The sequence below is a fragment of the Rhinoderma darwinii genome, chromosome 2, assembly GCF_050947455.1.
Source record: "Rhinoderma darwinii isolate aRhiDar2 chromosome 2, aRhiDar2.hap1, whole genome shotgun sequence".
NCBI lineage: Eukaryota > Metazoa > Chordata > Amphibia > Anura > Rhinodermatidae > Rhinoderma > Rhinoderma darwinii.
Genome location: NC_134688.1, coordinates 219,487,348 through 219,500,357, shown reverse-complemented (window position 1 = coordinate 219,500,357; position 13,010 = coordinate 219,487,348). Strand labels below are relative to the sequence as shown.

The window sequence follows — 13,010 nt, the reverse complement described above, 5'->3', positions numbered from 1 at the left end:
CAGGCTTCGCTACCTCGGTCATTGGCAGGATTTCCGAGTCATTATGCTGCATTTTTGGACGTCTTCAGCAAGAGGGAGGCGAAGACATTGCCTCCACATCGGGTGTATTACTGCCCTATTGAACGGATTCCTGATGCATTCCTTCCCCGTGGTAGGGTTTATCCACTCTCCTTGCCAGAGACTATGTCCATGTCTGCCTATGTGAAGGAGAACTTGGAGAGGGTCTTCATACGGAAGTCTTCCTCCCCGGCAGGAGCCGGGTTCTTCTTAGTCAAAAGCAAAGACGGCACTCTTCGTCCTTGTATTGACTACAGAGGTCTCAACCAGATCACGGTAAATAATAACTATCCGTTGCCACTGATCTCTGAACTGTTTGATCGTATACGTGGTGGCAGGATTTTTATCTAAAGTAGACCTGCGTGGGGCTTACAACCTAGTCCGGATTGGCCAGGGTGATGAATGGAAGACTGCATTTAACACCCATGATGGACAGTGAGTATCTAGCAATGCCCTACGGCCTGTGTAATGCTCCCGCGTTCTTCCAGGAGTTTGTGAATGACATTTTCCGTGACCTCCTCTATGTTTGTGTAGTAGTCTACCTCGATAACAGCTTGATTTTTTTCTCCAGATCCTATAATGCACCAGAGACATGTCCGTCAAGTTCTGTTACGATTAAGGGAGAATCGTCTGTACACCAAGCTGGAGAAGTGCATGTTTGACAGATGCGCTACCCTTCCTGGGCTACATCGTCTCGAATCGAGGTCTCGAGATGGATCCTGAGAAGGTAAAGTCTGTTCTGGAATGGCCACGTCCTCAAGGCTTGAGGGCCATACAGCGCTTTCTGGGATTCGCTAATTCTTACAGACAGTTTATTCCGAATTTCTCCTCACTGACTTCTCCTATCTCTAATCTTACTAAGAAGGGTATGAACGCCAAGGTGTGGACTCCCGAGGCAGAGTCCGCATTCAATAGCCTGAAGAGAGTGCCTTCACTTCAGGTTCTATCCTCCATCATCCGGATATCTCTCTGCAGTTACCGTTGGAGGTGGACGCATCCTCTGTCGGTGCTGGTGCACTCTTGTTCCAGAGAGGCCCCAAGGGCAAGTCAAGGGTATGTGGATATATCTCTAAGCTCTTCTCTTCCGCAGAACACAACTACTCGATTGGGGATCGGGAGTTACTAGCCATCAAATTGGCTCTGGAAGAATGGAGACATCTATTAAAGGGCGCAGCTCAGCCGATCCTGATTTTTACAGACCACAAGAATCTGACCTACCTCCAGACTGCCCAACGGCTGAACCCTCGTCAGGCCAGGTGGTCACGGCTCTTTACTAGGTTTCAATTCGAGCTCCATTATCACCCGGCAGACAAGAATGTGAGGGCCGATGCCTTGTCCAGGTCTTTCGAGACGGAAGACACCTTGGAGACTCCACAGAATATTATTGATCAGTCTTGCATTATCTCTGTCAATCCCCTGCAAGTTGGGGACATTGCTCCAGGGAGGACGTTTGTGCGCCTGGCTGATCGTGGAAGAACCCTCCGCTGGGGACACTCCTCTAGATTAGCAGGTCATGCAGGCGCCCGTAAGACCCGGGATCTGATTGCTCATCATTTCTGGTGGCCCACGCTGCCCTAGGACATTATGGACTTAGTTTCTGCCTGTTCTGTATGTGCAGCCAATAAGGCCGCTCACTCCAGACCTGCTGGTCTGCTCCAGCCATTTCCTGTGCCCAATGCTCCCTGGCAGCATATAGCTATGGACTTTGTTACGGACCTGCCTCTCTCTGCTGATTTTCGAAGATGGCCCACTTCGTTCCTCTGACCGGTCTTCCTTCTGCTCCTCAGTTGGCCAAGCTGTTCATCCAACACATCTTTCACCTGCACAGCTTGCCGCAGCATATTGTGTCTAATCGGGGGGTTCAGTTTACCTTGAAGTTCTGGAGAGCCCTCTGCGGACTCCTCAGTGTGAAATTGGACTTTATCAGCCTACCATCCTCAGTCCAATGGTCAGGTCGAGAGGATTAATCAGATTTTGGAGAACTACCTACGCCACTTTATTTCCAAGCAACATGATGACTGGGTGCAGTTGCTCCCATGGGCAGAGTTCTTATACAATAATCATACCAGCGAGTCCACAAGGAATACACCGTTCTTCATTGTCTACGGCCAGCACCCACAAATTCCTCTCCCGGTGCCCAATACTTCAGGAGGTACCAGCGGCTGACTCCACGTTTAGAGACTTTCTGCAGATCTGGCAGCAGACTCGATCCTCCATCCTAATGGCAGTCGACTGCATGAAACGGAAGGCTGACACAAGGAGAAGAGAACCTCCTCAGTTTCTTCCTGGCACGAGGGTCTGGTTTTCTTCCAGGAATATCCGACTAAGGATGCCATCATGCAAATTTGCTCCCAGGTTCCTCGGACCCTTTGAGATCCTGCAACAGATCAACCCTGTCGCCTATAAGCTTCGGCTGCCTCCTATCCTCAAGATCCCCAACTCCTTACATGTATCCCTCCTGAAGCCGGTGGTCCTGAACCGCTACACCAAGACTCCTAGCCCTGTGGTTGCCTCCAGCGGCCCTTCTGACACCTTTGAGGTTCAAGAGATTCTGGACACCAAGAGAGTGAGAGTAAAGACCTTTTTTTATTTGGTGGATTGGGGAGTTTTGTCCTGAAGAATGGTCTTGGGAGCCAGAGGACAACCTCAATGCTCCTACTCTTCTGAAGAGGTTTCTCTCTTGCTCTGGTCCCAAGAAGAGGGGGCGTAAGAGGGGGGATACTGTAATGTCCGTGGCTGCGGGCTGTCAGCTCCGTTCCTCTCCTGACAGCCGCAGCCACGAGTCGGCAAGCGCTGGCCCCAGCCTACTCCTCAGGAGACGCCAGCGCTCGCGTCCACTCACCTCAGCCGGATCCTGTAGGGTGCGCGCGCTCACGCTCGTGTCCGCTCTTAAAGGGGCAGCGCACGCACCGGACATTGTGGATGAACTTTGACCCGTGAGTACCCTGGACTATAAGAGGGGTCCAGCCCCCTAGTTCGATGCCTGAGCGTTGTTGTGTTCCCTAGTTTGTCTATGTGATGGCCTCCTAGTGTGTTACCTGTTCCAGTCCCTGTTCCTAGTATGCCATACATTCCTGGTCTAGCACGGAGCTGTGCCAAAGTCGTGCTGTGCTGCATCCACGTCTGACCTGCTTCACCTCGCCTGACGTCCGCCTGCTACCTAGTCCCAGCCGAGCCTGCCCTGCTGCTGTCTGAGCTGCCACAGGTACCTATAGAACTATAGTCCCTCACCTGCTCCCTGTTGGCCAGCTGCCTTACCGCCAAGGCGGTACGGCCCAGTGGGTCCACAGACCCTTCGTGACAGCAAGTCAGTGTAAAAGATCCACTTATGTCAATAAACCATGTGGCTTTTTTTCCTCCTAGCAGCCTTCCACAGCTCCACACTATAGTCACGTAAATGGCAGCCAATGACATTGTGCCACCCAAAGTACCAAGTCTGCTTGATGACCAGAGGTTTTTCTCAACTTATCCGATCAAGACCTTGTAGTAAAACAAGAGCACAAAAAAATCCAAGGTGGTGTGAAAACAATTACAAACATACCATTTGTATTACAATCCACAGCTGACTGTAAATAAGAAGACATTAAAACTAAAATCTGGCACCGCATGTTTTCTACTAGTTTTTCCAAATCTGGAATGTAGCAGGTTGCTGAGAGATATAAACATTATTATTACAAGATTATGATTTCCTAGATGTGTTCGATATTTAGACGATGATAGATTTCAATACTTTAATAGAGGTTGAGCTTAGTACTGAATGCAGAGATGCCATATAGCTTATATACAGTAAAGTATTTTGCAGGGGTTGGCAACCTGTGGCACCCATGCCACAGCTTGCATAGGGGGCCCTCTATCTCTGGCACGCTCTCCTCTCCGGGTGTCCAGAGCGGTTGCATGCTGTGGTGCTGAACACTAGAGCACCAAGTGACAATAATATTGCGCTGGTGCCAAGCTCATATTTCCAAATGGGTCATAAAGTGTCAATGATATTGTTCTAAACGTGGGAAAGTTGCTAGCGATAGAGAGCCAATTGTCAACCATTAGGCAATAGAGTGCTACTTATATTATGCTGACCCAAAAGTGCCAGTGACGGTTTTGACTAACTGGGTTTTAACTGTGCCAACTAACTAGGAGGCAATTTCCAATGACATTATGTACTACCTAGTCATAACTAGTTCAATATAACCCAGTGCCCATGCAAGTAATCCAGTGCTTGCAAAACTTCCCCATAAAGACCAGGATTCCCATGATGAGAAGCTTAACCTAGTCTTCACTTGAAAAGTAGGAGAGAAAAAAAAAAAAAACCTCACTAAGGCCCTGTTCACACTGAGGTTTTGGCACTGTTTTTAACACGGAAACAGCGCCAGAAATCGCTGCCCATTAATTTTCGCGAGCGAAAAAACAGCTCGGGGGAAAAAGAAGCGTCATGCCCTATATTCGGGCGTTCCCATCTCTGACCTCCCATTGACCTCAATAAGAGGCAGATAATGCGGTTTTCACTGTGTTTTTTGCCCGCGGTGCTCAATGGCCACGCCCGAAAAACGCAGCAGAAAAACTTGGCAAACAGTATGCAGGCTAGTCAAAATCTTCCTCAAAATTCCTAAAGGCATTTTGAGGCAGAGTTTTCCGCCTGCAAATAAAACGGTGTGAACAAGGCCTAACCTTGGTTTATGTACCTGGCATTCTGCTTGCACAGTTTATAAGGTCAATGCTATTACATTTACAAGCTGCTTTGAGTAGAGGTACTAGTTAAGTGGACATGGAGTTGTATCCCTATCATAAGAGCCCACTAGAAACAAATGAGCACAGAGTGAAAGTGTTGTTCTTAAAGGGGTAATTTTCGTTTCAGCAAAAACATCTTTTTATTTTTTAATTATAATGAAAAGTTACAGTTTTCCAATAAACTTTCTGCATGAATTTCTCACAGCATACAATACAAGCTTCCGTAGTTTACTCCCAGGAGATACAAGTCTCTCCTAGTCATGTGATGGACACACTGGTGTACCACTCGTTACAAGACACAGCTCTGATACACATACTGTAACCAGTCCTGCACCTGTGTGTCCATCACATGACTAGGAAAAGGATTATTGGAAAATTGGACCCATTTTCATTATACAAAAAACAACATTAAAGAGAACCTACCAGGAAGATTTAGCCTTCAAACCAATGACTTATAGTATGTATTTACAGCTATCTACATATGTCCCTTTATGCATAGTCAGTACCAGAATTCTTGAAAAGATGGGCTTTGAACGCCACACGCGCGGTATTTAAATGAGGTTCTTGGATCCATGGAGGTGAATCCGGGACAAGTACACCCAGTTTCACAGTGCATGCGTTGGTAGCTGCTAGGGTGAAAGAAGACGGACGTCAATCAAGCCAGTGGGGGCCTTATAAGGGAACGGCCACCATCACTGTTCACCCAAGTGGCTCCACCTCCAAAGAACCACCTAATTTGCAAACAGACACGAGATGTTAAACATACATCTTTTCAAGAATACAGGCAGTGAAAATACATATAGGGACATGTGTAGACATCTATTTATACACACTATAAGGCCCCATGCACACGACCGTGCCCGCGATTGCGGGCACCGCCGGTCGCTGACTGACAGACGCATTTTCGGGCCGTGCTCCCATACAAAGTATGGGAGCACGGCCCGCAAAATGCGAAAGAACGGACATGTTCCATAATTCCCGGAACATTTCCACGGCACTGACACCCTTCCGTAGTGCTACGGAAAGGTGTCAGTGTTCAATGAAAGTGAATGGCTCCGTTTTTGCGGACCGCATTTGCGGTCCGCAAAAACTGAGGTTTTTTGCTGTCGTGTGCATGGGGCCTAAGGCAGTGGTGGCGGATTGATGGCCTAAATACTCCTGAAAGGTGCCCTTTAAAGTTCTGAATCCGGAATACCCTTTTAAGACACTATATTTTCACCTTTTTAAACTATGTTAAAGGATTTTATGCTATACGTACTTCAAGAAAAATGCAGGCGTCACATTCCTTTTTAAATCAGAGCAAATGTTTAAACCTATTAACTATTAAAACTATTAAAAAGAACAATTAACAACGAATTTTCCAAGTTGTTAGAAAATCAAGATACTGTATATAGATATGATATAGATTGATATCCTAATTTTGTAAATAACTAATAAAAAGTTTAGTCTACATTTGTAGATTTTGCTAAAATTGTAATGACTAGCAAAACGTCACAAGAAGGTCATCTTATTAGCACATTATAGGGAATAAGCGTATCTCCACTTAAAGAGGCTCTGTCACCACATTATAAGTGACCTATGTTGTACATAATGTGATCGGCACTGTAATGTAGATTACAGCAGTGTTTTTTATTTAGAAATACTATCATTTTTGACGGAGTAATGACCTATTTTAGCTTTATGCTAATGAGTTTCTTAATGGACAACGGCCGTGTTTTACTTTTTGACGAAATGGGCGTTGTGGAGAGAAATGTATGATGCTGACCAATCAGCATCATACACTACTCTCCATTCATTATCAGCACATAATGATCTTACTAGATCATGACGCTGACCAATCAGTGACCAATCAGCGTCATACACTTCTCTCCATTCATTTACACAGCTTATAGTGATCTAGCTATATCGCTATGTGCAGCCACATACACACACATTAACGCTACTCAAGTGTCCTGACAGTGAATAGACATCACTACCAGCCAGGACGTGATGTCTATTCAGAATCCTGACACTTCGGTAACGTTTGTGTGAGATTTACAGCAAGCCAAGCGTAGTTTCGCAAGATTACGCTGTAAACTGCCATTTAAAACGAGATTACGCTTGCTGTGCTGTAAATCTCACAAACGTTACCGAAGTGTCAAGATTCTGAATAGACATCACGTCCCGGTTGGTAGTGATGTCTATTCACTGTCAGGACACTTGAGTAACGTTAATGTGTGTGTATGTGGCTGCACATAGCGATATAGCTAGATCACTATAAGCTGTGTAAATGAATGGAGAGAAGTGTATGATGCGGATTGGTCACTGATTGGTCAGCGTCATACACTTCTCTCCACAACGCCCACTTGGTCAAAAAGTAAAACACGCTCAGTTGTCCATTAAGAAACTCATTAGCATAAAGCTAAAATAGGTCATAACTCCGTCAAAAATTATTGTTTTTCTAAATAAAAAACACTGCTGTAATCTACATTACAGCGCCGATCACATTATGTACAAGATAGGGAGGGCACTTATAATGTGGTGACAGAGACTCTAACATAACACTGTATAAAATCTGTCAAACACAGAGTAACTTTGCAAATACTTATCCTTGCCTTTATTCTTTGTACTGATTTTCAGTGAGATTGAGGTTTTTTTTTTCCATTCATATTCATTCATTGATATACAGATGAATTTACATCATGTTGTTCTGTGTAAGCCAGTAAAAGTTGTATGATTTTATATATTATTGTATCAAAAAAGGCATGAGTAAAACAAATAAAAACTGTTGGTTAACCAGAAAAAAAAAAGTGCATAAATGGTCCCTTCAGGCAGTTTTTCAGATAAACAGCTTGTTCAATTATAAATCTGCCTAATGGGTTGACCAAAGAAGGTATCCGTTTTGCAATGCTTTTAGTTTTTTTTTTTATATTGCACACACAAAAAAAAGTATATGACATTACACATACACGAATAACAAAACGGTGGTTATCCTCCAATTTGGGCCTGATTTATGTGAAGTAAAACACAGCCACGGCACTAACTGAAGACAAGATGAGTTTCAAAGTACTACTACTTTTACAAAAGGGACATTTGGATATAATACAAGGTACAACTTACATCAGAGTCAGAGATTGACACCCGGTTGGATTCGATTGTTGGCCTTCGAACTATTCGTGGTGATATGTGTGTTGCAGGACCCGTTGCATATGGCCCGTAGGCCTGGTTCTGGAAGGGCAGGCAACCACCTGTAGATCTTTCCTGAAGGGAGAATTTTCTGTTTGAAAGTGTAGGCCGTGTAGCGGCTTTTTGGAAACAGCTCAAGTCCCTCTGATCTTGAGAAGAAAGAAACACGTCTTCACTAGTTCCAGAGCTCATACCGTTATTTGTCATGCTGTTCATATCTTCAGAAGACAGCACGTCCGGCCCTACAGCTTGTTCATCCACATCTATAGCAGCAACTCTCTCAGCGAGCTCAGTCTGAGTGTCTTTACTTGGGCCAGAATCACACTCCATTGTAACAGTGTGGGAAAATTCCACCAGTCTCTAGGGTGCAATGTACAAGTTCCAAATTAGCTACAACAGATCTTCTTAATTAAAGCTTTGTGTCCTCGCAGTATCTGCAATAAAAATAAATGTTAATTAATGACCGCATGGAAAAATTTCACTATTATCACAACTAAAACCAGAATCACATGGTCAAAAGTTTAATGTATTTATTTTAATATTGAGGTACTTAAAAAGCATCCCCTCCTGATGCATATAAAAAAAAAAAATTTACACAATGTGGACCATAATGTACGTCAGGTTGTGCAGTATTTGTGCATCCCATTCTATTATCCGTCAACCTCCGGGATATAACCAGGAAGGGGACGACTAAAAAGGTGCCAACTATCTCGACTGCCAAGTCATAAAAGTAAGCAACACCACGGTCACATTATAAAAATAAAAATGTTACGTTCTAGTTATTACACTGGCCACTGAGCACCCATTATAGGAAGACACTTTACATCATTTTTCAATTCGTGCTGGGGGTAGGGTCAGCAGTCATCTCAGGTCGGGATTACAATAAAAGCTCACATCTCTATTATAAAGCTGAAGGCAGGTAAGATAGGGTCACAACATTGACAATATGTGATGGGGACAGCTCACCCCTCCTCCTCCTCCTCCGTGCACAATAACTACTGTACATGTCACAGAGCACTCACAACAATAGAAATCAATTTTAAATCGATCGTTTCTTATGTACACCCCTGCTGTAAACTTAAACTTTGGAATTGCTGCAGCAGCTTAGGCAATATGTCTGCCCACATATTAATGTAAAAGAAAATAGGATTTTAAAAATATATATATAAATCAAAGATTAAAACAAAAACAAAAAAGATGTGTCTTAATTTAGATTTTTAATTAGTAAAAGCACAAAACAAAAGTGATACATTGTGGTTACATCCAAGTCTTGTAACCATTAAAAGAGCATTTTTTAGATAAATCATTTATGGGGTTTTTTAGGTTTAGAGAGGGAGAAAGAGGAACAATTGATAAGAGGGGCAGAATATTAGAAACTACTGCCACCTTGCAGAACAAGCAGTTTGAGGGGTCAAGCACAAGTCTCCAAGAAGACATCACTCAGCACCAAGTGTGAGAAGTCAGGCGAGTCTTAGCCAACTGTCACGTCAGAAGACGTCCGTCCACCCTGTCGCTACACTCTGCCATTCAGTATTCCATTCTACACACAAAATTCACTTCCTAGGCATATTCCAAAATAGAGGGGGCATCAGTAGAGCGCCAATTATCTTGGGATAATTAATCAAGTCACTGGGAGAATTTTTTTTTTTTTACATTTCCTGTCACAGAGCCATCCGAAGATGGTGTGAACCAGTTGCTAACTGATTTGGCATTAGGATAATTCAGGGAGTGGCGTCCAAGGGATAGCTAGGTGCTCACCCTTTAACCTCCATATGGAAATGTGGACATACCTGCTAGGAATCCCCACGTCGTTACCCCCAGAGTAGTCTCTGTTAGCAATGGCAGATGTTAACAGATAAACTAACAAAGACAGTAAGCCTAGTACAAGGCCAATACAAGCAGGGCCGAAGGGTCAGGGCAGGCCTACACGGTCGTAAGGGAAGACAGACAGAAGGTCAGGGCAGTCGGCAGACAGGACGAGGTCAAGCAGAGTCGGTAACACTATATTCAAAAGGCAATACAGCAAACAAACTAGCAGGTTAGTAGGAAATCCAATTTTTCAGGCCCAGGGCAAAAGCACCTTATGTTCCCTGGGAAAGCTGCGTGAACTGGCATGCGCTGGCCCTTTAAGGGAGGAGGGGTCAGCGCATGTACATACTAGCAGCAGTTAGGGGACCAGGTGCAGAGCAGCGGCGTCGAAGGAAGCGAGTCATGCGAAACCGAAGAGCAGTACGGCATCAGCCAGGACAGAGGGGATGCTGGAAGAGGTAAGTATAGGTAAGTATACGTCAGCTGACAGACGTTCTACCTGGAGAGAATTTTACAGTTATTTTCCTGGGTCCTACAAGCCGCCAGAAATTTATGAGCACAAAGGTAGGCCTTGGCCCGTTGCTCAGAGGGGAATTGATTGTCAAGTTCTCTTCCCCATAATTCAGTATACCACGGTGACTTAAGACTAAGTGGGTCCGGTAAAGGCGTGAAATGGCTCTCCTAAACAACTCTTACCGCTGTATTAATACAAGGATGAGGACTGCACTAGTATATAATAGTGTCTAATGAAAATTACGCTATGAATGAAAAAGTAAAACACGTGGAATCTGGAATCTATCCAAACAATCCAACCAGTGTCTCTTTTATTTCCAATAAACAGCCCTCTCCTGGGTTTTATACAATAGGTAAATCAATTAGATCTCATTATTACAATTAGAGCTCCTCTAGCGAGCTTGTGGAATGAAAGTCCAATTATTACTCTTTATTATTATAACCCCAAGATGATATATTAGGAGTTATATTTACCTCTAGCAGAATACAACAGTGAATTATACAAGCAGCTACTGTGCTACCACAAATCATCTATTAACTTACAACACATGGCTTCATAGAGTCTGAAAATATTACTGCTCTTCAACGTATTTTTATCTGTTACATAAACATCACAGATACAGTGGAAGATAGTGGCATCATTCTCATTATTATCAGCCCACTTCTAGATTCCAATCCTTTAGATCACCAAAGATTCCAAGGGCTTTCTACAGAAGTGCATGGATAGAATATGATTTTGTTTTAAATTATTATTATAATACCGTTACTATACAGGCAATCATCTATTATGTATACACACATTATGTATGCAAAGCTAGATTTGTTTCCAACAAACAGTATGTAAATTAGGAAAGGTCAAATGGTTAACATTAAAGGGGTTGTCTGCACATTTTATATTGATGGTCTAATCTTCGGATAGACCATAAATATCAGATCGGTGGGGGTCCTACTCCCAGCGATCAGCTGACTAAAGGGGTTTAGCTGCTGCGGATGTGTACGGCGCAGTGCCTGGGATTGCAGTTCCCGTCCAATTCAAGTGAGTGTGAATGAGCTGCAATCCCAGGCAGAGCCGCTACGGATGTGCACAGCGCTGTACTGGTAAACTGTGAAAAGGCCTCGGTGACAAATGCTACCGCCCCAAACAATCAGCTGATCTGAAGGGATGCTGGGAGTCGAACCTCTACTGATCTGATATTGATGGCCTATCCAAAGCATAGGCCATCAATGAATTCAGAAAGAGGTTCCCATTGAACTAATGCCATTTATTAGGAATAGTTCACATCACCGTCACTTTCCGCTGAGGAGTTCTGTTGGAGGTTTCCGTCGGGTTAATCCCTCATCGGAAAGGCAAACAGAAACCTCAGCTTCCTTTGTCTCACCATTAAACTCAATGGTGACGGAAACCTAGCTATTGGTTTCTGTCTTTCACCGTTGTGACAGGGTCCAGTCGTTTTGACAGATCTGCTTGATGTATACCGCATTTCTGACAATTCTTGTTATTCCTTAAAGGGGTTTTCCAGCTTCTGAGAACTGATGACCTATCCACCGGAAAGGTCATCAGTACATGATCTGCGGGGGTCCGACACCCGGGCCCCGCACAGATCAGCTGGAACGGTGCCTCCGTGCACCAGACGTACAAGCCGGAAGCGGTTATCTCCGGACACGGAATAGCGGCCGAGCTGCTTTGCTCCTATTCAAGTGAATAGGAGCGGACCTGCAGTTCTGCAGCACGGCCACTATGCTATGTACAGGGCCAACAGCTTCCGGGCTCCGTACATAGCATTAACATCCGGTGCCCACAGGCCAGCAGGGCGGCTTATCGGTGTAGGGTCCGGGTGTCAGACCCGCACCGATGACATACTGATGACCTATCCGGTGGATAGGTCATCAGTTGTCAGAAGGTGGACAACCCCTTTAGCCCCATAGATAATAGAAAAGAGATAATGGAACAATTAATAACGGTTTTATTATGTTCCCCCTATAAGTGTTCACTAGTACTCAGGTTATTTCATCAGTACTGCAGATAGTGTTGTTTTTGTGGATATGTACATTTATATTGGTTATATATTGTTAACCCTATATCCTGTATGTATGATCTCCTTGTTTCGAAGTACCCTGTAGATATTAGCCCAGGGGGCAGAGGAGGAAACATAAATGCACGTTGTACCACACACAAATCAAATGTGTATGAAAAAATATATACAAAATTGTGATTTACTTGCACTGGGATAACCTTTGCCCCTGTATATACAACATGAATCACTACCATATTACAAAGTAACAAGCTCTTATTTATTCTGTGTGTGGTTTATGGTTCCTCCCTTTATCATACCCAGCAATAAATAAAACAGAAGCGATGACTATATTACAGTGATGTCATTGATTGTAAAATTATCAAAACGGAAAAAAAACAAGTATATATGTTCTGTATACCAAATCCCAAGGCCATAATATATGTTTTATTATTGTTGCATTAAAAGGTGGGTCTGTGGTAGTATATAATATAATGAATGTCTGCATCTACAAAACTGAAAATTATACATATGTTATAGTGCAGGCCTGCTGCGTAAACGTGTTTTAGAAGCAAAGAAAGAATCTAGCATTATAGTGCTATTTGTAAAATTACATCATTTACAACAAATAACTCCAATGACAAAATTATCAACTTCAATTCGTGCAAATCTTTTTTGTGGCTTGTTTTTACTACGCATATAATGGAGTCTCTAACATGTCTTATTTTATAC

The 13,010-nt window shown here is 43.7% G+C and overlaps 1 protein-coding gene across 2 annotated transcripts in view; it reads right to left on the bottom strand.

Annotated features, from left to right (window-relative positions):
• Positions 1-13,010, bottom strand: part of CAMKK1 (calcium/calmodulin dependent protein kinase kinase 1) — a 297,155-nt gene that overhangs the window by 178,145 nt on the left and 106,000 nt on the right. For both annotated transcript variants that reach the window (XM_075852857.1, XM_075852858.1), the window contains exon 2: positions 7,879-8,378. In XM_075852857.1, coding sequence (XP_075708972.1) covers positions 7,879-8,274 — 396 coding nt within the window. In that variant the 5' untranslated portion in view covers positions 8,275-8,378. The remainder of the gene's footprint in view (positions 1-7,878; positions 8,379-13,010) is intronic.